The 25,299-nt window shown below is 50.1% G+C and overlaps 1 protein-coding gene across 2 annotated transcripts in view; it reads left to right on the top strand.

The window, feature by feature from the left end:
- Asap2 (ArfGAP with SH3 domain, ankyrin repeat and PH domain 2) overlaps window positions 1-25,299 on the top strand; it is a 168,475-nt gene that overhangs the window by 138,861 nt on the left and 4,315 nt on the right. Inside the window, exons 17-27 of one of the 2 annotated variants that reach the window (XM_052186046.1) lie at window positions 3,626-3,815; window positions 6,143-6,228; window positions 8,158-8,273; window positions 9,888-9,955; window positions 11,557-11,670; window positions 13,033-13,285; window positions 15,360-15,494; window positions 16,945-17,110; window positions 23,823-23,872; window positions 24,192-24,262; window positions 24,625-24,747. In XM_052186046.1, the coding sequence (XP_052042006.1) occupies window positions 3,626-3,815; window positions 6,143-6,228; window positions 8,158-8,273; window positions 9,888-9,955; window positions 11,557-11,670; window positions 13,033-13,285; window positions 15,360-15,494; window positions 16,945-17,110; window positions 23,823-23,872; window positions 24,192-24,262; window positions 24,625-24,747 (1,372 nt within the window). The remainder of the gene's footprint in view (window positions 1-3,625; window positions 3,816-6,142; window positions 6,229-8,157; window positions 8,274-9,887; window positions 9,956-11,556; window positions 11,671-13,032; window positions 13,286-15,359; window positions 15,495-16,944; window positions 17,111-23,822; window positions 23,873-24,191; window positions 24,263-24,624; window positions 24,748-25,299) is intronic. The other variant, XM_052186047.1, reaches the window with a different exon arrangement.

The following is a 25,299-nucleotide window of genomic DNA, read 5'->3' as shown; positions in this document are numbered from 1 at the left end:
CCAGGAATGTATATGGTGCACATACATATATGCAGACACATACTCAGACACATAAAAACAAATCTTTAAAAAAAAAAAAACTAGCAAGATTCCTTATGAAATTGGGCATCTGTTTGTTTGAGGGAGAATAAATTCTAAAAAATGAATACTACCTCTCTTTTTTTTAAAAGATTTATTAATTTATATGTGAGTACACTGTAGCTGTCTTCAGACACTCCAGAAGAGGGAGTCAGATCTCATTACAGATGGTTGCTGGGATTTGAACTCAGGGCCTTCAGAAGAGCAGTCAGTGCTCTTAACCGCTGAGCCATCTCTCCAGCCTGAATACTACCTCTCGACACCTGGACTCAGTCAGCTCTGAGGTACACACACACACACACACACACACAGATATGCATGTGCACACACAAGCACACACACAGATATGCACGTGCATACACATACACACACCTTGACACTTCTCACACGCAAGTTTACAGTCTGTTTCCTCGGGAATGAGGGCGGATGGCTCTTCCAGAGATGAGAAGCCGCCCACAGTCATTGTGCAGGTGACATGAAGTGCATGAGCAGGCCTGGTGGATCGTGACTGTAATCCTGCAATGGCAAGGTTGAGGCAGGAGGATTGTGCATTTGGAGCTAGTCGGGACTACACAGTGAGTTCTAGGTTAAGCTGGGACACAGTTAGTTCAAGGCTAGCATGGTGGCACAGGGACACCCTTAGTCTGGCTCCTTGTGCCCAAATAAAAGAAGAGAATTTACTGCGTGGCTCTGTATGGTTCCGGCAGCTGCCTCTTTCTTGTCACACTCCATCACACTTTACAATATACTTGGGTTTTCACACCTTGTTCTGCAAATTGCATTTCACTCATTTTCCGTGTTTGCCCCCACAGTGTGTTGCTTGCAGTGCTTCCGTAAATATTTAATGGCTCAACAAATCACATAAATGGCCCCAGCTCTCTGCCTGCTTCATTCAGTGAATGTTTTATTTCTCGATTTGATTGACTGAGCTGCTTGCAGCTTGGAGTAAGCACACGCCGTCCTTAACCATATGCTGAAGGGGAGACCAAAGGCACCCTCTGATGCCCTGTGAACCCCCAGTTGGGAGTGGAGGCAGAGGGCATGTGTGACTGGGCCACCCAGAGGCCAGATAGCATCTGCTCATAGAGGCAGACGGTCTCTGACGGAGCGGCAGGAAGGCCTCCACCCCCAACAACGCCAGATGGATCAGTCTGTGGTCTCCCGTTGCTCTTCTCCACACATCTCAGTCTATACATTAAAAACAGCTGAGAACACACTAAATGGCACAGTCTATCTCGATGCAGCCAGGGGTCAGGGTGGGTCACAGAGACCTGACCCATGTTTGGGTTGAAACCACCTTCAGGGGACTCAGAGCCCGGGACAGAGGAATATCCATTTAAAACAACAGCAACAAACCCACAAGAAAGAAAAGAGAAAGAAAGAAAGAAAGAAAGAAAGGAAGGAAGGAAGGAGGGAAGGAAGGAAGGAAGGAAGGAAGGAAGAAAGAAAGAAAGAAAGAAAGAAAGAAAGAAAGAAAGAAAGAAAGAAAGAAAGAAAGAAAGAAAGAAAGAAAGAAAGAAAAAGAAAGAAAGAAAGGGAAAGGAAAGAAAAGAAAGAATAAACACATCAGTTTGGAAGATGAAGAAGGAGACTTGGGAATTTGAGGCCAACCTGGGTTATATAGTGAGACTCTTTAAATAAAAAACAAAACAAACAAACAAAAACCAGAGCTTAGGGCTGGTGAGATGGCTCAGTAGCTAAGAGTGCATACTGCTCTTGCAGGTGACCTGAGTTGAGATCTCAGCACCTATGTGGTGACTCTGAGGCGGTGCCTTTAGTTCCAGGGCATCCAAAGTCCTTGTCCCATCTTTTACGCAGCAGACATGCCTGTGTGTAGGCTAAACACCCATACACAAAAAACCAAAAACGTCTTAAAAACAAGAGCTGAGGTGCCTTCCAGTGATAGAGAGCTTGGACCTGACATGCACGTGGCCCTAGGTACAGTCCCCAACCCCCCCCCCCAAAATAAAGACAAGTAAAGGAACTTAGCTGTTTCTCCCTCAGCCTTGTCCATTAGGAGTCACAGAGAGTGTGCCACACAACTTCACAACTATCCTGCCACCAGAGCCCATAGAATTTAAGGTGTTGAGTAAGAGCCCCAGGAAGACTGGCCCACCATGGCTTGGTCATTCTTGAAGGTCCCACACTGTTAAAGATCTCCAGCTCTAAATGTGGCCAGTGGGCTGAGGAAGCTACCCATTTTTCCTCTGACGGCTTCAGCGTGCTTCTCTGTGCTGCGGGGATGGCGCTTAGTACCTTGTGGACAGGTTAGTGTGCTGCATCAAGGCTTGAGCCTCAAGGCAGACTTGAACTCTCCGCAGAGTGGCGCTACACATGAACAGCATGCAGACTGGTTGTAGTGACTTAGAGTGCCCTGCCATCCTGCTGTGGCCTCTTCTAGAGGAGAAGCCAGGGACTTCCATCCTGGGTCCTCTAGTTAAACAAGTTTCATTTCTGTGTGCTCTGCTCCCAGAGAGCTCAGGCAGGTTGTCTAACATAGACTGAAGGCAGGTTTAGGAAGTCTACAACTGCTTCTGCTGGAACAGGCTTCCCTGCAGGGTAGCTGAGATGACAGGCAGAGAACATGTGGGAATGAATCCTCGCTAGAGAAGGTACAATCCAGATTGGTGAAGTGCGGGCCTGGGTGTGTCCCTCTCTGGTTCCTGTCCTTGTGGAGATGAGAAGCCACATGGGCGGTGGCTCTTGGCTTGGTGCCAGCTTCTAGGAATGCGGTTGTCTGCATCTTACAGTACCTGTGTTGCCGGCCCTGGCTTAGAGAAATGCCAACTCAGGCACCAGCTCCCGCTGATAGAGAGCCGCCCCCATCCATTTTTCGCTAGGAAGGATGTCAGTATTGTGTTTCAAAATGCTGAGTAGACCCACAGACTCCTGAACCTCAGTGTCTGTCATGTAGGACCCCTGTGATTTGAGGGTTTGACATCTTTGTCACTTAGTTTACTCCGATTCCCTGTCACCGGTAAGTACACCCCTTTTAAGGTACCCATGAAGACTACAAAGGACAGGGTACAGATGTGGCTATCAGGTAAATAGGAAGGCAGACAAAGTACAAGGGAAAGCCAGAACAGAGAGCAGGTCAGGGTAACCAGCCTGTCTGAAGAGGGGGCTTGGGACCTGCAGGAGGAACTCGGGTGACAGCAGGGACAGACGTGAGCATGTGGGTGGAGGGATTGAGCGAGCCAGGCAAATACAAGGACGGGTTAGGTGCGGGCGCTGCAGCGTGCTGAGGGAGCGAGCGCTCAGAACTATGTAAGAAGACCAACAGCAAGCACCTGAGAGAAAGTAAAAAAAAAACAAAAACAAAAACAAAACCAAAAAAGCCATGCATCTGGCCTCTGTCCTTATAAGTGGGTGAGGCCCAGGACTGCTGGGTGGGCTTTGGTACCTTTGATCCTGGAACCTAGACATGCCCTCTACTTAAGGAAGGTGCCCACAGGGCCCCAAGAAGCCTGGGCAGGGTTGTAAACAATGGACTGGATGGACAGACAGAGCCCTCAGTGTTTGACCCATCCATTGTGTCTGGTTTCAGGATTGCAAGGAAGGACTACATCACAGCCAAGTACATGGAGAGGAGGTACGCACGGAAAAAGCACGCAGACACCGCTGCGAAGCTCCACAGCCTTTGCGAGGCCGTCAAGACCAGAGACATTTTTGGATTACTCCAAGCTTACGCCGATGGTGTGGACCTGACAGAGAAAATCCCGCTGGCCAATGGGCATGTAAGAGGGGCTGCAAAGGATGGGGAATGTGGGGTAAGACAAGGGAGGTGTGCAGGGGGTTATTCTCCATGGCCTATCACTTCCTGGGGAGAAATAAGTGGCATGCTTTGTTTTAATGGGTTAATACATGTATGGGTTGGACATACATTATCATAACTGCTTGGCCCACAAGTGTTTTAATTTGGGGCGTTTTTTAGGTGTTGAAATACTTGATGCACGGTGAGAGCCTAGAGATAGGACACGGCTGGCTCATGTCTCGTGTAGGCCATATACGTAGAAGTGATTTTGTACCGCATCATCAGTGTGCCTCCATCTTAACTGTTAGCCACCATCTGAGCTCAGGTGTGGAATTTTCCGCTTGTCAAAAAGTTTAGGGTCGTGTGGAACTTAGGATTTGTGACCTGCATTCAGGATGCCCGACCATTTATGGTGCAACGTTATTACGATATGCAGCACAGCGTGTTGATGTGTATTCACATTGTAGAGTGGCCACAGTACAGATCACCCTATATGCTGGTCCTTTGTCATGGACACATTTCAAATCTACTCAGCAATGTTGGATATATTATTCAAATACACGAGTAACTACAACCACTGCTATACAACAGGACTTACTACCCACCCCTACCCTTTTTTTGAAAAAGTCTCACTTTGCTAGCAATCCTCCTGCCTCAGTTTCCTGGGTACTGAGATTATTCTTGTACACCATCACACCTAGACTGACTCCTTTCAAACTGAACCTTTGTATTTTGGTTCTTAAAAAAAAAAAAAAAAGATTAATTTTATTTTGTGTGTATGTACCTGAGTGTATGTATATACCACATGCATGTGGGCATCCTCAAGAGGCCAAAAGATCCCTTAGAGCCGGAGTTACAGGTGGTGGTGAGCTCCCAGTATGGATGCTGGTAACCGAACACGAGTCTCTATAAGAGCAGCAAGTCCCTTACCCGCTGAGCTGTCTCTTTAGTCCTGTTGGTTTAGTCTTAAGCCAAAAGTGTAATGCCAGATGTTGAAGGAAAGCCCATCTGAGGTGGAAGGGAATACATCCCCAGATGCCTGAAATCCTGAGAAGACCATCCCTACCATAAACAGGTTTAGCCTCTCGTTATGTGGGAAGCTAGTCCCAGGGCATCTCTGAGGCCATGCGGAGGAGCGCTGTGGCAAGGACCGTCCTGTAGTTCACACTCTGAGTGTCCTCCCAAAGGGAGGGTAGAGAGCCTCCTCCCGTCTCCAGTGTTGCTCTTGGGATCATGTCTGTGTTATACTGCTGGTACCTAAGGAGCTATCTAGTCTCCTGGCCTTCCTGATCGAGTCCCTATGGTCACATAGTCCAGGTCTAAAGACCCTCCTGGTCTCGGGATGAGGTTCAACATCCTGTATGGTGGGGTACTAGGTAGGGTTTCATGTTTGGATCCAGAATTCTAGGCTAAACTAGATCCCTTGAGTGGGACATTGTAAGGTGACAGACACTATTTTCTCCTGGTGACACAGGCTATTCCTAAGTATTATCCAGTGTCACTTGCATTCTCTCTCAGGAGACAGCTCCAACCCCATGTCTAGAGCAGCTTGTGCCCACCGCTGCCAGAGGACTGGGCAGGCAGGATGATTGAAGAGCGACGCCGACGCCGACGCCCTGTGCATGACTGTGTTCCCTTGGCCTGCTCACCTGGTGGGGGTGTAGGGATGGGGACACAGTTGAGATGGCTTGAAGCCCCAGCGTTTCTCACTTCCTGCAAGTAGAGAGGGATAGGAAAGTTATGACGTCTCAGTTACTTTTCTATTTCTGTGATAACCACCATGACCAAGACTGCTTGTAGAAGAAAGCGTTTATTTGGGGCTTACAGTTTGGATGGGTTAGAGTTCATGGCGGTGAGCACGGCAGGAGGCAGGCAGGCCTGGTGCCGGGGAGTGACTGAGAGCTCACATCTTAAGACACATCCATAAGGCAGAGACAGACAGACAGGCAGGCAGGCAGGCAGGCAGGCAGGCAGGTAGGCAGGCAGGTAGGCAGGCAGACTGGACTGGGAATCAAAATCTTTTTAAACCTCAAAGCCCACCCCAAGTAACACACCTCCTCCACCAAAGCCACACCTTCTAATGCTTTCCAGATTGTTCCACTAACTGGGGACCAAGTATTCAAACATATTCAAACCACCACATACGCCTTTTGCTGTGGAGATTAAAAACTGAGCACTCTGTATCGTAGATAAATGTTTTGGAGGGGAGAGGTAGAAAGGCTTTGGGAAGGGACACGAGCTATTTCACCTTGGTGGTCCTGGGGTTGAAAGATGCCACTGGAATTCCAAATGTCTTGGTTTGAATTTCAGGAGCCAGATGAGACAGCCCTCCATCTTGCAGTCAGATCTGTGGACCGGACTTCCCTTCACATTGTAGACTTCCTGGTCCAGAACAGGTGGGTGTCTCAAAACTAAGCAGAGGCCTTCGTTCCGGTTCTCTTGGGCTTCCCAGGAGGGGACCAGATACTGTCTCCACTACTTGGCCTGTGTTGCCAAGATGCTCATATCTCTGGTTTAAATATGAATTATGGGAATTTCCTAGAAATACCCCCAGAGTGTGAGAACAAAAGGCCTTCTTGATACCTGCAAGATCCAGAGTCTAGGAGAGACTCCAGAGAACCATGACTGCTCAATTCCCAGTCCTGGGGAAGACCATGCAGGGGTCAGGGCCATCATCTGTGCAACATGAGCATTTCTCTGGTTTGTCCTGTGGGTAGGTCTTTCCCTACACAGCATCTCAATAGAGAGAGATGAGGAGATAGAGATGCATTAGCCCCTGTCCTAAGCCAGGAATTGTAAGTCAGAACTCAGTGAAGGCTGTACCCTTTGGGCTGAGAGGCCGATTGTAATCACTGACTAGAAACAGCCGTCTGAGTTGTTCAATGTGTGCTGTGTTCATTTGCGCACCTGCCGGTGACTGCAAGCAACATGCTAAGACTCTTCAGCTGTACAGTGACCCCTGATCGTGGCTGGGGTTGCTGTGTTGGAGCAGAGGATGCTGGTTAAATGCTACAAATACGATGGAAAGTTCCGTTCAGGAACCTGATTTGCCTTCTCCTTAGATAGAAGGTAGATGATCGCAATAGAGGACGCATCGGGTTAGGAAGCAGCTTGGGGTAGCTCAGTGGTAAGCGCTTGCTTCACGTGCATGACCTTCCTTGGCACTGCACAAAGCAAGGAAAGGAAAGGTGGTTCTTTCTTACACCGAGGCAGCCATTGTCCCTCTGCTGGGAGCAGTGGGTACCAAACCAAGGGCACTGCCGTCCCCATTTGTCTGCCTATGGATACAAAGGCCCTGCCCTTTATTGGCTGTGGTGTGACTTTAGAGGATGATTGCTTCTATCATGTATGTGGAACGCATGTACCTTTGGTTTGAGGTAATCTAGTCTTGTTTCATGGTAGAAAAAAAAACATGTGAAAGTTTTCAGAAGTGTCCCCCTCACCCACTTTCCGGGGGCTGTCCTAGGCCAGCAGGCTTGCGGGAGCCTCGGGACACCAAACAGCAGTAGCGTTCCCTTCCCTGGTGGAAACAAGATGAAGGGGGCTGGAGAGGTGGCTCAGCGGTTAAGAGCACTGGTGCTCTTCCAAAGGACCTGGTGCAGTTCTCAGTACCCACATGGTGGCTCATAACCGTCTACCCTTCCTGTCCTAGGGATACAATGCCGCCTTCTGGTTTCCATTGGTACAGACATATACATGATGCCTAGACATACAGGCAAACTATCTGTATGTGTAAAATAAAATAATTTCAAAAAGAAAATGAAAAGTGTGCTTCTCCGGGGTGACAGGCAGGGCCGGCTGTATGGACCAAATGGTGGACCTGGTGCTCTTAGGACCTCAGGGCAAGAGAGAAGAGAACAGAGGCGCTAAGATTATTCCAGAGTGTCCTGTCTAGCCTAGTAGTTCTCAAACTTCCTAGTGTCATGACCCCTTCAGATCGTTCCTCATGTGGTGACCCCCAACCATAAATGATTTTTGTTGCTACTTCATAACTGTAATTTTGCCACTGTTATGAACTATAAATATGTGTGTGTTTTCTGATGGTGTTAGGTGACCCGTGTGAAAGGGTCATTTAACCACCAAAGGGTTACAGTTCTTACCCAAACTCGGTGACAATACACCACCGTTGGTCTCCTCTGTCTTCCTTGTATTCTGTCAATGGGGCTGCTCCTGGCTGCCTTCACACTAGCGTGTCTGGTGCTCACCCACACTGGGATAACTTAGGTAGATTGTTACTGCTAACTCATGTCTGTGTAGTCTGCGGGGCTAATCTCAGTCCTCTGGTTTATGACTGATTTATCTTTTTCCGTCTGTGTTCCGAGCAGTGGGAACCTGGACAAACAAACAGGCAAGGGCAGCACAGCCCTGCACTACTGCTGCCTGACGGACAACGCCGAGTGCCTCAAGCTCCTCCTGCGAGGAAAGGCCTCCATTGAGATAGGTAAGCCACGTGGGTGTGCTGGGTGGGTGCTCGTGGGTGTGCCGGGTGCTCGTGGGTGTGCTGGGTGGTTGCCCATGGGTGTGCTGGGTGCTCGTGGTGTGCTGGGTGCTCGTGGTGTGCTGGGTGCTCGTGGTGTGCTGGGTGCTCATGGTGTGCCGGATGCTCGTGGCTCTGCTGGCCTTCTCTGTGTCCTTCCCACATCTCTGCACTTCTGTTATTAGGAGCATTTCTCACACTAGAAAGAGTGCCTCTCCCTACCTGTCCTGCAGAGTGTCTTGTCCTAGGTATGGAAGGACTCTGCCCACTGTCTGTCTTAGCCTTTGGCCTAACCTGCAGCTTCAGGCTAGACCTTGCAGCTGAAGGACTCTAGATCAACTGTGTAGCCATCTTGGCTCACCTTCCGAGATCAGACTAGGCCTTTCTTTGAGGAGGCGCTGGTTTCTGCCCCCTCTTGCAGTGCCTGCAGCAGATCCTAACCCTGCCTGGCCTTTGTTTCCTCTCAGTTGTGGGTCTTCCACTGCCAAGGCAGCTTACCCTCAGCTGTCCAGGTGTGGTGGGTCCTGGGGAAGGATTTGAAGAAGTACTGAGCAAAACAAAAAGTAGAAGAAAAAAAAAGATGCATCCTGCTCAAAAGTCACTATAGTCTCTACAGTGAGTTCCAGCAAGCCAAAGCTATAGCCGTGTCCTGTCTGAACTTATAAAAGAAAATAAGAAAGAAACGCAAAAACAAACATTGTTGGCAGAGACTCCCAGGGAAGAAAGGTTCATTCAGAGGTCAGGACTCCGAAGCTCATTACCTTCTGGTGTGGGGGCGGGGCACTCAACGTGCCGCTCTTGCTCTGTTGATAACTCGACCTTAGGATAAGGGTTGTCTGGCTTAACATTTCTCAGGTGACTCATGCCTTTCTTTTAAAATCACAGCTTCTTTACTCTGCTGTGTCCTGTACAACTAATGACAGCCACCCCGCCCAGGTTAGCCTGACAACATTCCATGAATCCTGCCTAGTTTAGTGAGGTGTGTCTGTCTTAGTTAGGGTTCTATTGCTGTGAGGAGACACCATGACCACAACTCCTGTGAAGGCGAGTGTTTACTAGGAGCTGGCTTACAGGGTCAGAGCTCTAGTCCATTATCATCATGGTGGAAGCATGGTGGCACACAGGCAGACGTGGTGCTGGAGACGGACGTTCTACGCCAACAGAAGGAGACTGTGTGTCACACTAGGCATAACTTAAGCTTAGGAGACCTCAAAGCACGCCCCCACCATGAGGCCACACCTACTTCAACAAGGCCACACCTCCTAATAGTGCCATTCCCTAAGGGCCAAGCATTCAGACACACACTTGAGTCCACGGAGCCCATTCCTGTTCAAACCCACCACACCCTGTCTCAAAAGAAAAAAAGGTGCATGTGTTTTTGTGTGTATGTGTGTGTATGTAGAACTAAGCAGATAAAGATAAAGCACAAAAGGCTGAGAAGCACTTAAAGAAAAGTTCAGGATCCAGTCACCTCTCAATAGCACCACCAGCTGGGGAATCAAGCCTTCAACAACAGAGTCTTTGGGGATGCAAAACATAAGGCTAAGTTTTGTTTTGTTTTCCCACCTTGGCTTTCAGCCAATGAGTCAGGAGAGACGCCGTTGGACATTGCCAGGCGGCTCAAGCACGAGCACTGTGAGGAACTGGTGAGTATCCGTCATGAGTAGATGGCCTGGGGTGTGATGGAGTGGGGGAATGGAGTAGAGCCGGTCTCCCTGGCCTGCAACAACAGGGTACAAAACACATATCCTGGGCCATGCTAAGCACTGGCTGGCCTGGAGGAGCACTCTGGGGGATCTTTGCTGGCCAGGTGGCTACCTCTTGTGGTGGCACTTGTAGCTCAGTGTGTGATTATTAAACATGGCGGTAGCCCTGGGCTCCTCAGGCAGCTGAAGTAAAGGCGGGGCCTGCACATTATCTGGTACCCATGAGCACCCAGTTCTCTTCTTCCCAGCATGCCCAGCTGCGTTTCCTACCTCTATCCTTAAACCCAGAGCACGCAGGTCAGTGTATATTTCTCTTCTGTTCCGGAAGAAGAGGTGCTGTGGCTGGCGGAAGGGGCTGCAGGGTCAGCGGTCCTCAGTTTGCAATGGGCTGTGCCTCATTGCAGTTTGGGGAACGTACCCCCCAGGGCTGGTGCCTCACTTGTGACGTTGAGTTAGTTACACTCGTTTGCAAGGTCGTTGTAAGAATTGTTGAATTTTGCAAAGCAGGTGCACACAGTAAGTACCCAACCTGTAGAACTCTTAATGCTGCCCAACTAGAGATGGGTCACAGATGCGCAGGGAGACCTTACCCTGCATGTTGTTTAATCTTTAGTTCCCAGTTTATAGATAAAGAAGTAGGTACAGAAAAGCCAAGTGACTTCCCAAAGTCACACAGCAACTGTCTGGCCCTAAACACCAAGTACAGATAATGCATTGACATACCTCCTCTATAGCTGGAGGAGAATTAGCCAGCTACTTTCTGTGGGAGAATTGAAGAAAGGGACATTATTTTCTGCAGGGCTCAGTTCTCTTAATGTGGTGTCTTAGTTAGGGTTTTACTGCTGCGAACAGACACCATGGCCAGTGCAAGTCTTATAAAAGACAACGTTTAATTGGCGCTGGCTTACAGGTTCAGAAGTTCAGTCCAGTATCATCAAGGCAGGGAAATGGTAGCATCCAGGCAGGCGTGGTGCAGGAGAAGCTGAGAGTTCTACATCTTCATTTGAGGGCTGCTAGTGGAAGACTGACTTCTAGACAACTAGGGTGAGGATCTTGAGCCCATGCTCACAGTGACACACCTATTCTAACAAGGCCACACCTTCCACTAGCGCTACTCCTCTCAGAAGTGCCACTCCCAGGGCCAAGCATATACAAACCACCACATGTGGGAAGGCCGATTTAGCAACAGGCACATTCCTTCTGCGGTTCAGTTGCCTCCCATGCAGTGCTAATCCCTATACGCTGGCCATCACCTTTTAGGTCCCCAAATCCCTTGCCCATGCAGCACACTGCACGACTTACCGAAAGTCACTGACAGGGAGCTTTGAGGGTTTGGGTTATCCTGTGAGTCAGGTACAGGGTCCTCCACAGAGACCCAGGGATTTAAATGAGCTACCCCGGAACAGAGGGGCATCTCCTGTGAGTACTTCAAGGCCCTCCTCCCTGGCCCGTCCATGCTTGGTCTGGACTCCATGCGAGTCTGCCTCTTATGTCTAGAAATGAGGCAGCAGCACTAACTGGCCGCCCATCCTCCTTCCTAGCTCACCCAGGCCTTGTCGGGGCGGTTTAACTCCCATGTCCACGTCGAGTACGAATGGCGGCTACTGCACGAGGACCTGGATGAGAGCGACGACGACGTGGACGAGAAGCTACAGGTCTGTGCCGTGGTGCACAGCTGCAGAGCAGGGCGGGGCATGGCCTGCTGTCTTGTGTGTTCCCTGATCTGGGCGGGAAGTCTTCCATGCTGGCCGGTGCCGGGTCCTCCTGGCAGGTAACAGTGTTTACCATGTGGCTGGTCATGTTGACCTGAGTGACCTTGGAAACCACCAAGTGGGAGCCACTTCACAGCCTTTGGGGTTCACTAGCTCCAACTCCTCTTATTGGATGGGGACCTTAAAGCCTCCAGAGAGGCTGACAGCTGTTTTCGTACAGCCTTGCCCTGAACGCAGGGCTCTAGCCACACTCACTGCCAAGCACACCTTGGGGTACCTCAGGTTGATGCCACCTTCGTGCAGGTCTATGACTGCAGAGCCAAGTTCAGGCAACCTCCCTCCCGACACTTGACCCTTGCCATGACCCGTCTTAGCTCCCACCACAGCTGCCAGGCGTGCCAGCGTGTTCTGTATTGAAATGAGAGGAAAGACCTTGTTGAATACATTTGTATGGTTTTCCTGTTTTATTTTTTTGTAGGACTTTAGTATTCTAATATGAAGTATAAACTGAGATGACTAATAGATACAAACGGGGAAAAAAAAGCATTTCTGATGGCTGTTGGGCCATGATGGAAACGCTACAGTTAACATCTATACTTAGTATTTCTCTCTAGTACAGCTATGTAAATCTTGGGAGAAGGTTGCATCTCAATAAATCTTTATTTATAAAAGCAGTAAGGTCTTTCTGTCAGTCTCGGAGACCTGAGTTTGATCTCTAGGACTCGTGTGGTGGAAGGAGAGAACTGAGCCCGTGGTTTCCTCTGGCCTCCTCATATGTATTTATACACAAAGAACACACTTTTTTTTTTTTAAGCAAGTGATATTCCAAAGGGTCAGGATTTACTGACCCCTGATTTATTGGGATCTCAACAGCTCAGTGGTTCAGAGTAATGTGGGAAGGACTTGGTGTTCTGCACTGTGGCGCTAGTCACGGTGCCGGTGGAGATTGATTGCCACTCGCTGGCCGGAGCCGTTCTGTCACAGAAGAAACTGTATTTGGAAAGGGGCACGGTGCTAGGCTGGTTTGTAAGATGAAATAGCTGCTACTTGAAGTTCTTCACAGAATTAAGAACTGTAATTAGTAAGCCATGGCTCTGTGGAGAGGTGTGTGTGTGTGTGTGTGTGTGTGTGTGTTAATTATAAAACACAAGAAGAGTGAACATTAAAATCTCGCAGTTCAAATGCAACAGCGTAGGGCGGAAATGTACCTACCACAATGTGGATTAAGTGTTCCCTGTGGAGTTGATTTGACTCAGAGAAAGCCACAGCTCCATCTCATGTTCTTTCCATGACATTCCTCTGCAGCCTAGTCCTAACCGGCGGGAGGACCGGCCTGTCAGCTTCTACCAGCTGGGCTCCAGCCAGTTCCAGCCCAATGCTGTGTCTTTGGCCAGAGATACTGCCAACCTCACCAAGGACAAACAGAGGGGCTTCGGGCCCAGCATCTTACAGAATGAGACCTACGGAGCCATCCTGAGCGGCAGCCCGCCCTCCTCCCAGTCGATACCCCCCAGCACCACCAGCGCACCCCCACTCCCACCTCGGAATGTTGGCAAAGGTACACGAGTTTGAACTCACTGCAAATGCATATGGGCTTTGGCTTTGAGAAGTTACGTGTGTGGGTGTTCACTCTGTAGCTGTTCTCTGTTTGCTTCCTTAAGGAGTTCCATTAGTTTGAGGGTACTAAACTGGTAGAGATTCTGCCTGGGTTCTTACTCAGAGGTGTGCATAGGGAGATGCAGGGTTGCCCCGGGCAACAGAGATTGGCGGGGCGAGCAGCTGGTCAGCGAGGGTGTCCTCTGCTGCCTTCCTGCTGTCTCCTTTGCCCACTTGCTCCCCTCCTGGTGTCCTGATTATCCCCTTTCTTCTTTCTCAGGGCTAGCTTAAAGCACTGTGATGCCTTAGTATCTCTCTAGAATACCTTTGAAATGGAGGAGTAAAAGGTAGTAATTTGGGGAGCAGTTCTCAGCCTAATTGTAAAAAGACAAATGTGTGGGCCCTCCTGATTGTCTTAAGTATGAAAAGCGCCACAAAACTACCCCGTCTCTACATAGCAGATCCACTGAACAGGTGATTTTTTTTGTTTGTTTGCTTGCTTGGTTGCTTTTACAAATAGAGAAACACAGTTTGTCTTATAGTGAAGACCAGTTAGCCACTGTGCTTCACAAAGTGGCCAGCAAATTGGCATTCTGGCTCTGCAAAGCCTGCCAGCCTTAGGTGATAGTCTGCAGGCCCTCTAGGTCAAGGAAGGAGAGGCTTCCCTTGCTGTCCTGGGCTGTGCTTGCTATGCAGTAAGGCACTGTAAATTGTCTCTTGCAGCAGCTGGGAAGGGGAGGGCAATATGGGATGGTACTAGGTATGGAGTCACTGGAAGACCAACTGGACAGTCCACATGTGTCACTGTCCTGCACTCAGGGAGACCCAAAGAGTCAGGTGAATCACTGAAGAGCAAAGGCGCAGAGCAGGCCCTGTATCCTCCACCTGCCCCACCCCACCCCTCACACCCACCCACGGCATCCCAGGGACCATTCATTCCTCCTGGGCTTAACGAGCACTCCCTGTCGCCTCCTACAGGCGGTCCTGGGCAGTGCAGGGCCTTATGGGCATCTCACCGCTTCTTCTCCTTGGAAGGGTGTGCTGCTCGGACAGAGACCTCGTTCGTTCACTCCTGTGGGCGGTAGGAAAGTGTTGGTCAGCTCCTCGTCTTGATTTCTTGCAGTCCTGGAATCCAAGGGATTGTTAGTCCCACTTTTTGCCATGATATCTTTAGTTCTTTTGTTTTTGTTTTTTATTTTTTTCAGTTTGTTTTGTTTTCACATGAAGTAAATAACACCCCTGTCCTGCATCACCCCCGTCCTGCATCTCCCCTGCCCTAGAGTCTATATTTGGTGTGAAGATAGAGTTCTCACCTTATGTCCCACACTGAAATACGAACTTACTCACCATAGGGCAAGTTTAAAGGTTCCATCCCAACCCTGGGGCTGACCTGGAAGGGTGTGTCACCTCACTGCCATGACCCCCCTTCCCCCACCCCCTCCCCCACTTAGATACAGGGACACCCCTGTATATCTGAATAAATGGTGCACAGTGAGAAAAATGGTGACTTGGGAAGCGTGGTCACCGTGGGGGGTCACCTGAAGCAACTGGATCATCCGTGTAGATCTCCAGGCAGATAAGTTACAGGAGTCTGGGGAGAGCCCCGCCCATGGTGTTTGGAATTCACCCTTCCTCCTGCCCACAGTGGCTGAGAACAGGGTTTCTGTGGCCCACAGTGGGAGGTGAGAAAAGGGCAGAGACGAGCAGACGTTCCGGAGAGCCTGGACGCAACGCTTAGTAGATCTATGCCTATTTATTTCCTTCTTCAAACTCTATCTTTAAAATTTCATCAAACTGAAAAGGCCGCCTGTGAGCATTCTCCAGAGCACTTTGTTTATTGTTATATAGTTTTCATTTTTGTCTCGCTTTCTCTAGTAGAGAAAAGAGTAAATCTCAGGGCTCGGTTCCTGTTGTAAAAGGCTCATGTTGACCTTTTATGAGTGAGAGGATCAATAACAAAGTGTTTTGTTTCTGTTTTTGTTCCGTGCGTGTGCGTGCCTGTGTGTGTGCGCGTGTGTGTATGCGTGTGGGTTTAGTTCAGACAGCCACCTCAGCTAACACCCTGTGGAAGACAAACTCTGTAGGTGTGGACGGTATCAGCAGGCAGCGATCTTCGTCAGATCTGCCAGCTGTCCACCCACCGCTGCCCCCTCTTCGAGTGACATCTACCAGTACGTTTTTTTTTTCCTCCTTTTTCCTTTCTTGCCAGTGGGCCTTATGAATCTGGAAGACAGGGGCACCATTGGCAGCTGTGGGCTGCACACAGATACATACCAGACGTTGCCCCTACGGCCCCAACCCTTGCAGCCTCCGCCTCAAGCCCCCATCCCTTCCCTTGCTACCCCTAAAATGACTCACTCTTTATTCTGTCTTGCCAGGTATTTTAACAGCATCCACACTTGAGTTTCTTTGGCTGTGTAGTGATTTGGGAGTGGTCATTTCAGTCATGAACTGACACGATATTTTCAGTGCCAGTGTGTGGTTAGCAGTTCCCAAATGTCGGGAGATAGGCAGTACCAAAGGGCCTTTCTCCTGCTGCAGACCCAGACATTTTCACTCCCTACCTCGGCCTAAGGAGCAGGGAGTCCTGCATCGCTGGGTCTGTTACTTCCAAGGCATCGGGGCCCTTCCTAGGCCATGGTGCCTACGGCTTATGCAGAAAGCAGCTCTAACCCTTCTGCAGGGATTGCCAAGAGGGTAGATGCCAGCAGCGGTAGCAGCAGCAGCAGCAGGGTGGTGTGTCCCGGAAGCTCTGCAGAGGGATTTGGGGCAGGGTCCAGTTGTAGGACACTCAGGTCAAACATCAGGAGGATTCTGAATATGGTGTTGCTGGGCTAATACACCTTAGACTTTTCCACATGCATTAAAATGGAAAAGGGAAGAAAGAGGGAGAGAACCCATAAAATAGGTCCTTTTCCCCTCCTTATAGCCCTTCTTGTTCTGTATATGTCTGTTCCCACCCTGAGGCAAGCCACTGACAAGGGTCTGGTGCTGTTTGAGAGATGGGTGGGTGAAGGATGGCCCGGGCTCTTGACCTCACGCCATTGTAGTTTTTAAATAGCTCTGCCCACTTTGTCACTAAGCTTTGCTTCTGTGCCTCAGCCTATTGTCTGAAGATACAGATAGTAATAGAAACCAACCCCTCTCCACTCAGACTGGGAGCCCCATACTAATCAATTGTCAGTTTGTCCTTAGAGATTCCCCCACTAGAGACCAGTGCAGTGCATAGGGTTGGGCCCCTTTCTGGTGGTAGGCGGGTCCCTTGATACACAAAGAACCCTGGCCCAAGCATTCTGGGTGTCCCAGGGCAGATGCCCGGTATGAACCTAACCTCAAACTCTGCCTACTCTGCTGGTTTAGGGCCAGCTCAGCACAGAATCAAGGGCTGGCCCCTACACAGGTTTCTGGCTAAACACATACAGGCCATAGCAAACTTCCAATGGTAGTCAAGGCTGCCCTTACTGGTTTGCCCCTCCTTGTAGTTTCCCAGAAGAAACAGGCTGAGAAGCAGCCATAGGTGTACCCAGAAGAGTACTAGAGAAGGGAGAAGCCTCCAGTCAGAGATTCGGTATGGGACCTAGAAGCTTACTCTCTCTCCCCCCTCCCCTTTTCTCTCTGCAGATCCCCTGACTACCACACCACCCCCTCCTGTGGCTAAGACATCAGGAACTCTAGAAGCCATGAACCAGCCAAGCAAGTCCTCCCAACCTGGGACCTCACAGAGCAAGCCCCCGGCCCTGCCACCCCAGCCACCCAGCCGCCTGCCTCAGAAGAAGCCAGCTTCCGGGTAACTGCTGCCCCTGCTTGGCCACTCTGTGCCTGGCCACGTGAGCCGTCACTCCTTCTCACGTTCAGAAGGCTTCCAATGGCGTTGGCCTCATTTCTTTGTTGGTTGGGATTTCTGTGTGAGCCCTGGAAATCGGTGTTTCTATCATGCTAGGCTGAGAGGCATGTGTGTAACTTACTGATCAGCTCTCTGGGGTATTAATGTTAATTCTGCAAGGAGGTTTTGCAGCTCGTACAAACTTAGATCTTAAATCTGCATAATTGACTTAGATTTTTGAGCATTAGCACTGGGATTTTTAGAGTCAAGTTCTCAAGACCCAGGCTCCTGTTGGTTCTGTGTTTTGCTCCCTAGAAACATTACCTTGACTGTACTGTCCTTCTACAGTGCCTGTTAGATGTGTCTTATAGGCAAGAGCTTTCTCCCTTGTGCACACACTGCAAAAGGATCTGGTTACCTGCAATTTTTTATATTTTATTTTATGTGTATGAGTGTTGGTATTAGGAACCAGCGTGGCAGATTGCCTCCAAACCCAATGACATCACCCATAAGAGACAGGGACCCACACATCTGTTGCCATGGCAATCACATAGATTCCCAGAGTCCACTTCCCACCCTTACCTGCAAGCGGTTATGACCCAGTTGTGTCCCGGGTTTTGGCACCAATGTTGTGTTGGAATCATGGCTCCTGTCCGGACAGACCACACCAGGCCAATTCAGTTCCACGTGGCAGAGATTTATTTGGGGGGAGGAGGGGTGATGGAGATGAAGGGAGAAAAGGGGGGAAAAGGGACGAAGGTCAGGGAGGCCTTTTATTTAGGCTGTGACCTGCTAACTTCTTCACCTGAAGGCTGCTAGTGGAAGACTGACTTCTAGGCAGCTAGGATGAGGGTCTTAAAGCCCATGCCCACAGTGACACACCTACTGCAGTAGGGCCACACCTTCTAATAGTGCCACTCCCTGGGCCGGGCATATACAAACCATTACAAGAGTCTGCTTTTGTGGCTACACTCCTACCATTCGAAGTCTGGGTGGAAGGTAATGTAGTCGGAGCTCCAGAATATATGCATATATACATGGATGTGCTGTTATCTCTTTCTGTATTCTATAGATTTCTCTTAGAAATGTCAGCATCTCCAGTTTCACTCACGTAGGAACAGATCGTGCCAGCACCTAAGGTTTTTGAGACATACCCATTTAGCTGTGTGCATGCTTTATAAGTCCCGTGACTTCCTCAAGACACGAGGCCTGGACCTAAGACAGGCCCCTCAAAACAAACCAGGCCCTGGGAACTAGCCAGTGTTACTGCGTGAGCGGTGCTGGACACTAGGCTGGGTGCCTGGAGAGGGTTCCGGTGGGACACAGGACAGCCGGAGTGTGTGTGTGTGTGTTTAAGATTTATTTATTATAAGAAAGTACACTGTAGCTGTTTTCAGACACACCAGAAGAGGGCATCTGATCTTATTACAGATTGTTGTGAGCCACCCTGTGGTTGCTGGGATTTGAACTCAGGACCTCTAGAAGAGCAGTCAGTACTCTTAACTGCTGAGCCAACTCTCCACTTCTTGCCCCAGCCCCACTCACTGCAACTGTCTTCAGACACAACAGAAGAGGGCATCAGATCCCATTATGGATGGTTGTGAGCCACCATGTGGATGCTGGGATTTGAACACAGGACCTTCAGAAGAGCAGTTAATGCTCTTAACCACTAAGCCATCTCTCCAGCCCAGAGTGTGCTTTTTAATGCTGTTTCCCCACACTTGCTAGAGGTGGAAACCCTGCTCCTACGCTCAGTAACCCAGTTGCCCCCTCCTGCGAACACTTTCTTGGTTCTGCCCCCTGCCTCTTAGAGGCTGAAGCCTCCTTTCCCTGCTTGGACCAAGTCCAGTTCTGGTACCAACACTTAGCCATGCAACCTCTAGAGCTCGTCCAGGCTAGGTGTTCCTGCTGTGTCCTTGGCCCCTTGTCTCATCCAGGTGGGATCTTTAGTCAGGTCACTAGATCACTCGGTCCTATCCCCACCCTGACCTTTGCCCTGCCAGGCTCTGACAAATCTCTCTGTTCGAATGCATGGAACCCTGCGTCTTGCCGCTTTCAATATAATTCCTGTGTCTCATCTGTTAGACAGTTGGCCTGTCCTTTAAATGTGCCATCTGATTTTTATCAAATAACACAACTGTTCTGACAGCCCCACCTGATCCCAGAGGTCAAATCCAGGTACATGTTCCCAGCTGAACCCCAGCCGCAAGGCCCTGTGTCTTTCTGACTCTTACCTCATTATCCTCTAGGCCAAAGTCAGTTTTGAAGACGGTGGTAGTGACAGTTAGCTTCTCATGTGACTCACCAAAGCCAGCCTGGTGGCACTGCCATCTAGAGGCAGGTCTGGGAACACAGTCCCCAGCTGGACTCTACACTGTAGCCCAGGAGTGGGCTTTTCTCATTAGCTGTCATTCTGTCCCCTCTTCTTCACTTCCTCTGTCGTTCCTGTGCCTGTTTTAAAAATACGCTTGCAGAGAAGTTTTCTTGATTTTATCCTTTTTTTTTTAGATTTATTTATTTTATTTATATGAGTACACTGTCGCTGTCTTCAGACACACTGGAAGAGGGTGTCAGATCTCATTACAGATAGTTGTGAGCCACCATGTGGTTGCTGGGAATTGAACTCAGGACCTCTGGAAGACCAGTCAGTGCTCTTAACCTCTGAGCCATTCCTCCAGCCCCCCTCCCCCCCATCCTTTTCTTAAAATTTCGACTTTCATAGTAAATCAAACTCTTTTGACACCATCTGGGATTGTTCCACGGCAGCTTTGTCTCTCATGTTATAAGGGACGACCAGTTCGGGAGAGAAGTGGCTCTCTCTCTGCTGGCTTCTGGGGTTTGGGCCTCTGTGTAGATGTAGCGTTCCCTGTAAGTGCCCCTGTGCCCTCTCCTCCTGCCGCCGGTTAGACAGTTACCACTAATGAATAGACTGCACTTGGCTCCTTCCTCACTGTAACAAATAGCCAAGAGAGACTGTCTGAAAGAAGAAAGGTTTGTTCACAAGACGAGAACATCATGGCGGCGTGGGCAAAACTATGAACCTCACAGCAGTGGGAAGCAGAGTGGAGAACAGGCCAGAGACATGCTAGGTCCTTGAAAGACATCACCCTGGTGATCCTGTCTCCTGCTTGTTGTTCCCCTTTAATCGTGCTACCAGATTTTGACTCCATCAATGGACAAACTCACTTCCCCAAAGTGCATCACCTAGCAGCTGACATTTAAGCATGAGAATCTTTTGGGGGAACATTTCTTATCCAGACCCAACAATAGGTTTCCCTGGTGCGGTGGGGCTGTTTGTCCACGGAACTCTGAGGCTGAGTGATTTCCCCGTCCTCGGACAACCCAGCTTCATGGTGTCTGCCTAAAAGGTGTATGAATTCTGGGAGTCACGTTAAAATTAATCTTGCACTTGGTCCCTCTGCTTTTGCAATGTCCTGCCAGCTGCCCCTGGTGTCCTTGGGTGACGTGGCCTGCCCTGTGCCCTCCCTGGAATGGAAGCTGTCTTCAGTGTGCTGGAGAGGGGTACCCAGGAGTCCAGGGGTTTGTCAGCTCCTGACATAGCTTTGGGGGTTTTGTTGTCGTTTATTCTTGGTGAATCCTCTTGCTCATCGCATGACCTGCCCTGTCTCTCACTCCCAGAGGTCCTTAGCCTGACAGGAATATTGCCGTATACCTGGGACTATTCAGGGCTTCCGTTACACTTGTGTAGGAGTCGCCTGCTTGGTCAGCTAGGTTAGTTATAAATCATCCTGACATGTCCAGCTTCTCAAGTTCTTTCCTTCCCAGTTCTTTGTACATTTGGTTTGAATTTTCATTTCTAATTCTTTTGCTTGGGAAGTGTCTTTTCAGTATGCTAGTCCTCCTTTCTTCCTCCTCCCTCCTCTTCTTCTTCCTCCCTTCTCCCTCCTCCCTCACCTCTTTCTTTCTCTTCCCATATTGTACTTCCTTTATGGCGCTGGGGATGGAACCCAGAGCTTCACACCTTCTATGAACGCACTCCTCACTGAGCGACAGCTCCAGGCCACAGTCTGACATTTTAAAATCAGAATGTCACATGCGCTGCTTTACCAAGACATCCTTCGAGAGCCCAAAATACACACCCGCACCTTACCGTTCATAATGGTGATTTGATTAAGACTGGCTGCTGAGTTCCACTGTCACAAGCATGTCCCCTGGGCCCCTATGCTAGACAGCCGTGGGGGACAGGCTGGGCCCCTATGCTAGACAGCCGTGGGGGACAGGCTGGGCCCCTATGCTAGACAGCCGTGGGGGACAGGCTGGGCCCCTATGCTAGACAGCCGTGGGGGACAGGCTGGGCCCCTATGCTAGACAGCCGTGGGGGACAGGCTGGGCCCCTATGCTAGACAGCCGTGGGGGACAGGCTGGGCCCCTATGCTAGACAGCCGTGGGCTGGGCCTCTCCTGTCCCATGTTTTCTTCCTCTTCCTCTTGTAGCGTTCTTGGATTCTCTGGCTCCTAGATACTGCTTTTTAAGGTGCCAGGTCATCTCTTAAAATTCTGGACAAGAAACACTGGACTCCCGGCACTCTCTCTCCAGGCAGATGAGAACAATGGTGCTGGCCAGCAAGCAGCAGCTCCCAGCATCCTCCACCCAACCACTTCCCCAGGGCTCACAAAAGACAAGCTAGGACTGTGGATGCGTTTTCTGTCCAGTGCCGTCTCACTGGTTTTAATCCAACTGAAAGAGGAGGTGTGAGGTGGCAAAGCAGATGATGTTAGGGCGTGGCTTGTCTAGGACAGATTAGAGCGAATGCACCCAGGAAGACATGGTGTATATTCTTTGTAAAGGGACCACCATCACTGCCACTGCCCTTGCCACCCCCCACTGCTGATTATTTTGAACATGATATAAATCTGTCATTTCATATTTGTTCTTTAGAGCAGGAGATAGCAAGAGCAGGCCTACAGGCAAGCTGTTGCCACTGCTTATGTCCATGAGTCACAAGCTGTCAGTGGGCTTTGTACTTACACTTGGTGGGTGAAATTTTCAGTTGAGAATCTTTCGTGGCATGTGAAATTCCCGGGACTTAAGAAGATTTTAGTACCTCTGTCTTAGTTTCTCTTCTCCTGCTGTGAAGAGACACTGTGACCAAGGCGACTTACAAAAGAGTTTATTGGGGCTCACAGTTCCATAGTCAGCGTCCATGGTCATCAGGGTGGAGAGCATGGCAGTGGGTAGCCAGGCATAGCCCTGGAGCAGTAGCTGAGAGCGTATATCCTGAACCACTGGCACAAGACAGAGGGGGAGCTCACTGGGAGTAAATGGACTTTTGAAGCCTCAAAGCCCGCCTTCAGTGACACACCCCCTCCCAAAGGCCATGCTTCCTAATCCTTCCTAAACAGTTCCACCAACTGGGGACCAAGTATTCAAATATCTGAGCCTATAGGGGCCACTCTCATTCAAACCACCACACTTGTAAGTTTCGTTGGCATGGCACACTCTGTGCTGATACACTATCCATGGTACCTTCCCACCTTGGTAGCAGACAGAGCTGAATAGTTGCCACAGAAACTAACTCATAAAAAATGTATCATTTGGCTTTTTACTTTTTTTATATTAGCCTAGGTTGGCCTTGAACTTGTGACCCCTCTTCCTCCCAGGTGTTGGGTGCATTCTGCTTTAGCTGGCCTTTGAGGACAAGGCTGGTTGACTCTGGTTCTCTGCTAAATATCTTGTGTGAACACTTCATATTGGAGTTGAACACAGAGTAGGAAGCTGGCCACTCCACTTAATAATGGCTGCTAGGACATACACTCCTAGAGGACATACACTCCTTGAGGCGGTGGGAATCGGATTGAGCCTTCGCTCTTACGGTTTTCAGCCCTTGGGGGGGCGGGGGGGGGGGGGGGAAATACAGCCAAGTCTTGTTCTTTTCCTCTTCGTCCTGAGGCTGCAGAGGAAGTGTCTGAAGGAAGGGACCTGCTGTGGAAAGAACCCCGCCCCAGGCTGCCTCCCCGCTCCCTCAGCCCCTCCCAAGGCTTGCCTGCCCGGTTGGCTGTCTTACTTTCTGCTAGGTCCCACCAGCCCGGCTAGGCAACTGAGACAACAGCTTCTCTCTTTGCCCTTCACAGACCCTGGTCCCTTTTCCCTTTAGAGAATGAACAAAGCTAATGTCCCACCTTGTATAGGTGGGAAGCCACCTCTCTGCATATCTACCACTGGTGGGTCCGAATGGTTAGAGCCCCCTCTGCCCACCTGAAAAGCACTAGTTTGTCTCTGTTGCATGACTATAGGAAATGCTGGACAAAAGAACTCAACAGGCTTGTGCTCAGTCCCTTGTTCCCCGGACAGGCTCTGCGGAGCTCAGAGGCATGGGTGGCACTGAGTTATAGTGCCTAAACAGACCTGGCAGGCCCCCCAGGCCTGAGGTGAAGCTTCAGGCCCTTCCTTCCTCGTGATGATGAAGGCTCGCTCGGGCTGGGGCTGGCACACACAGATGATGAATGTGTGCTTAGCTTCTGCCCTGGGTTAGGACCAGGATCTAGCGCGTGGCTCTGGCCCTTTCCTTTTTCAAGAGTGGGGAGTAGCACACATAATGGGACATGACAAGCACAAGCTTAAGCACTGATGGCCTGATGGTGGGTCCTTTATCAGGGAATTAAGGTCGGAGCAGGTGGCCTTGGTGATCAATAAATCTCTGTTTCTTTCCTGGTAGGACTGACAAGCCAGCCCCACTGATCAACAAAGGACAGCCAAGAGGACCTGGTAATCATTTAACTAGGAACAGGTTGATCCTGCAGGGGTGGGGTGGAGTAGAGTTGGGGTTGAGGGGTGTGGATTTCTAGGTAGCTGGTCAGGTGTAAAGGAGGGAAGTTCTCTGCCTTGTATAGGCCTTTCCTCTTGACACAACCAAACTTGTGGAGAGTCCCATTTTCAGATATAACCTTGTGATTCTTAAGGCTGTCGATGGGATAGGAGTAGGATGTCTTATAAAGTTGCTTTGTCTTAAAAAAAAAAAAAAAAAAAAAAAAAAAAAAAAAAGTTGCTTTGTCTTGGCCCTGACACAATGGATCTCTCTGAACAGATGCTTCGGGACCTCTGTCCAACGCCATGGCCCTGCAGCCCCCAGCACCCATGCCTAGGAAGTCACAGGCGGTAAGTGCACACACAGACCTGCTATCCTGCTGCTAGGTAGAGGGCTCTGAGGCACCAGGCTTTCTGCTGCTCCTGGGTGAAGGGCTAGAGCTTCTTTCTGCTGCTGTTTAATGATCCGGGGATCGAGCCGGCCAGCTTGGCCCTCTGTTCATAGTCCCCATGAGCGCCAGACCCCGGTGTTTCATTTCCTGCCTCTGCCCAGGCTCCCACTGCACCCAGCTAGCCCCACTTGCTTGACCTCTGTGGGTTTCCGAGCCCAGGTACATAGCAAACAGAAGACCCAAGGCCTGTTCTCTGCCTAAGAACTTGGCTTCCTACAACTTCCTCCTCTGATGTAGACCACACTTCCTCCTCTGATGTAGACCAAGTCAAAGCCCAAGCGAGTCAAAGCGCTCTACAACTGCGTGGCTGACAACCCGGACGAGCTGACTTTCTCGGAGGGGGATGTGATCATTGTGGATGGGGAAGAGGATCAGGAGTGGTGGGTGAGTCAGGGTGGGGCCACAGGGGCCTGTACACAAATCAGGGTGGGGCCGCGGGGGGCCTGTGCACAAACAGGGGGGGCACGGGGGTGGGGGGCTGTGCACAAGTCAGGGTGGGGCCATGGAGTATACCTGTGCAGGAGTCAGGATGGGGCCTCAGGGGCCTGGGCACAAATCAGGGTGGAGCCACAGGGAATTGTGCACAAGTCAAGGTGGGGCCACAGGGGCCTATGCACAAGTCAGGGTGGGGCTGCAGGGTCTGTAAACAATGGAAGCTCTCAGCCTAAGCAATCTGGATCTGGTGCTGCTACCAGCCTGATGTGCAGTCCTTCCTCTTCTCTGGTGTGTCCTGTGTGCGCACCTTCCTCCAAGGGGCCTGATCTGTCCTTCAGACAAACACCTCACTGTTAGGATGGGTAGACCACTTTGGCTACATTTTCAGAGCACACTTGACCTAAACCAAGGGCTTTGCGGACCCAGATTTTCCATCCAGGGAGCTGGGCTCCAGGGCGGAGTCCTCATGCCGCTTTGATCCCGACAAAAGCTAAATGTTGC

This window comes from Apodemus sylvaticus, chromosome 6 (genome assembly GCF_947179515.1).
Source record: "Apodemus sylvaticus chromosome 6, mApoSyl1.1, whole genome shotgun sequence".
Classification (NCBI taxonomy): Eukaryota; Metazoa; Chordata; class Mammalia; order Rodentia; family Muridae; genus Apodemus; species Apodemus sylvaticus.
The sequence above is the reverse complement of the archived record's forward strand: the minus strand, read 5'-3'. Positions and strand labels throughout refer to the sequence as shown.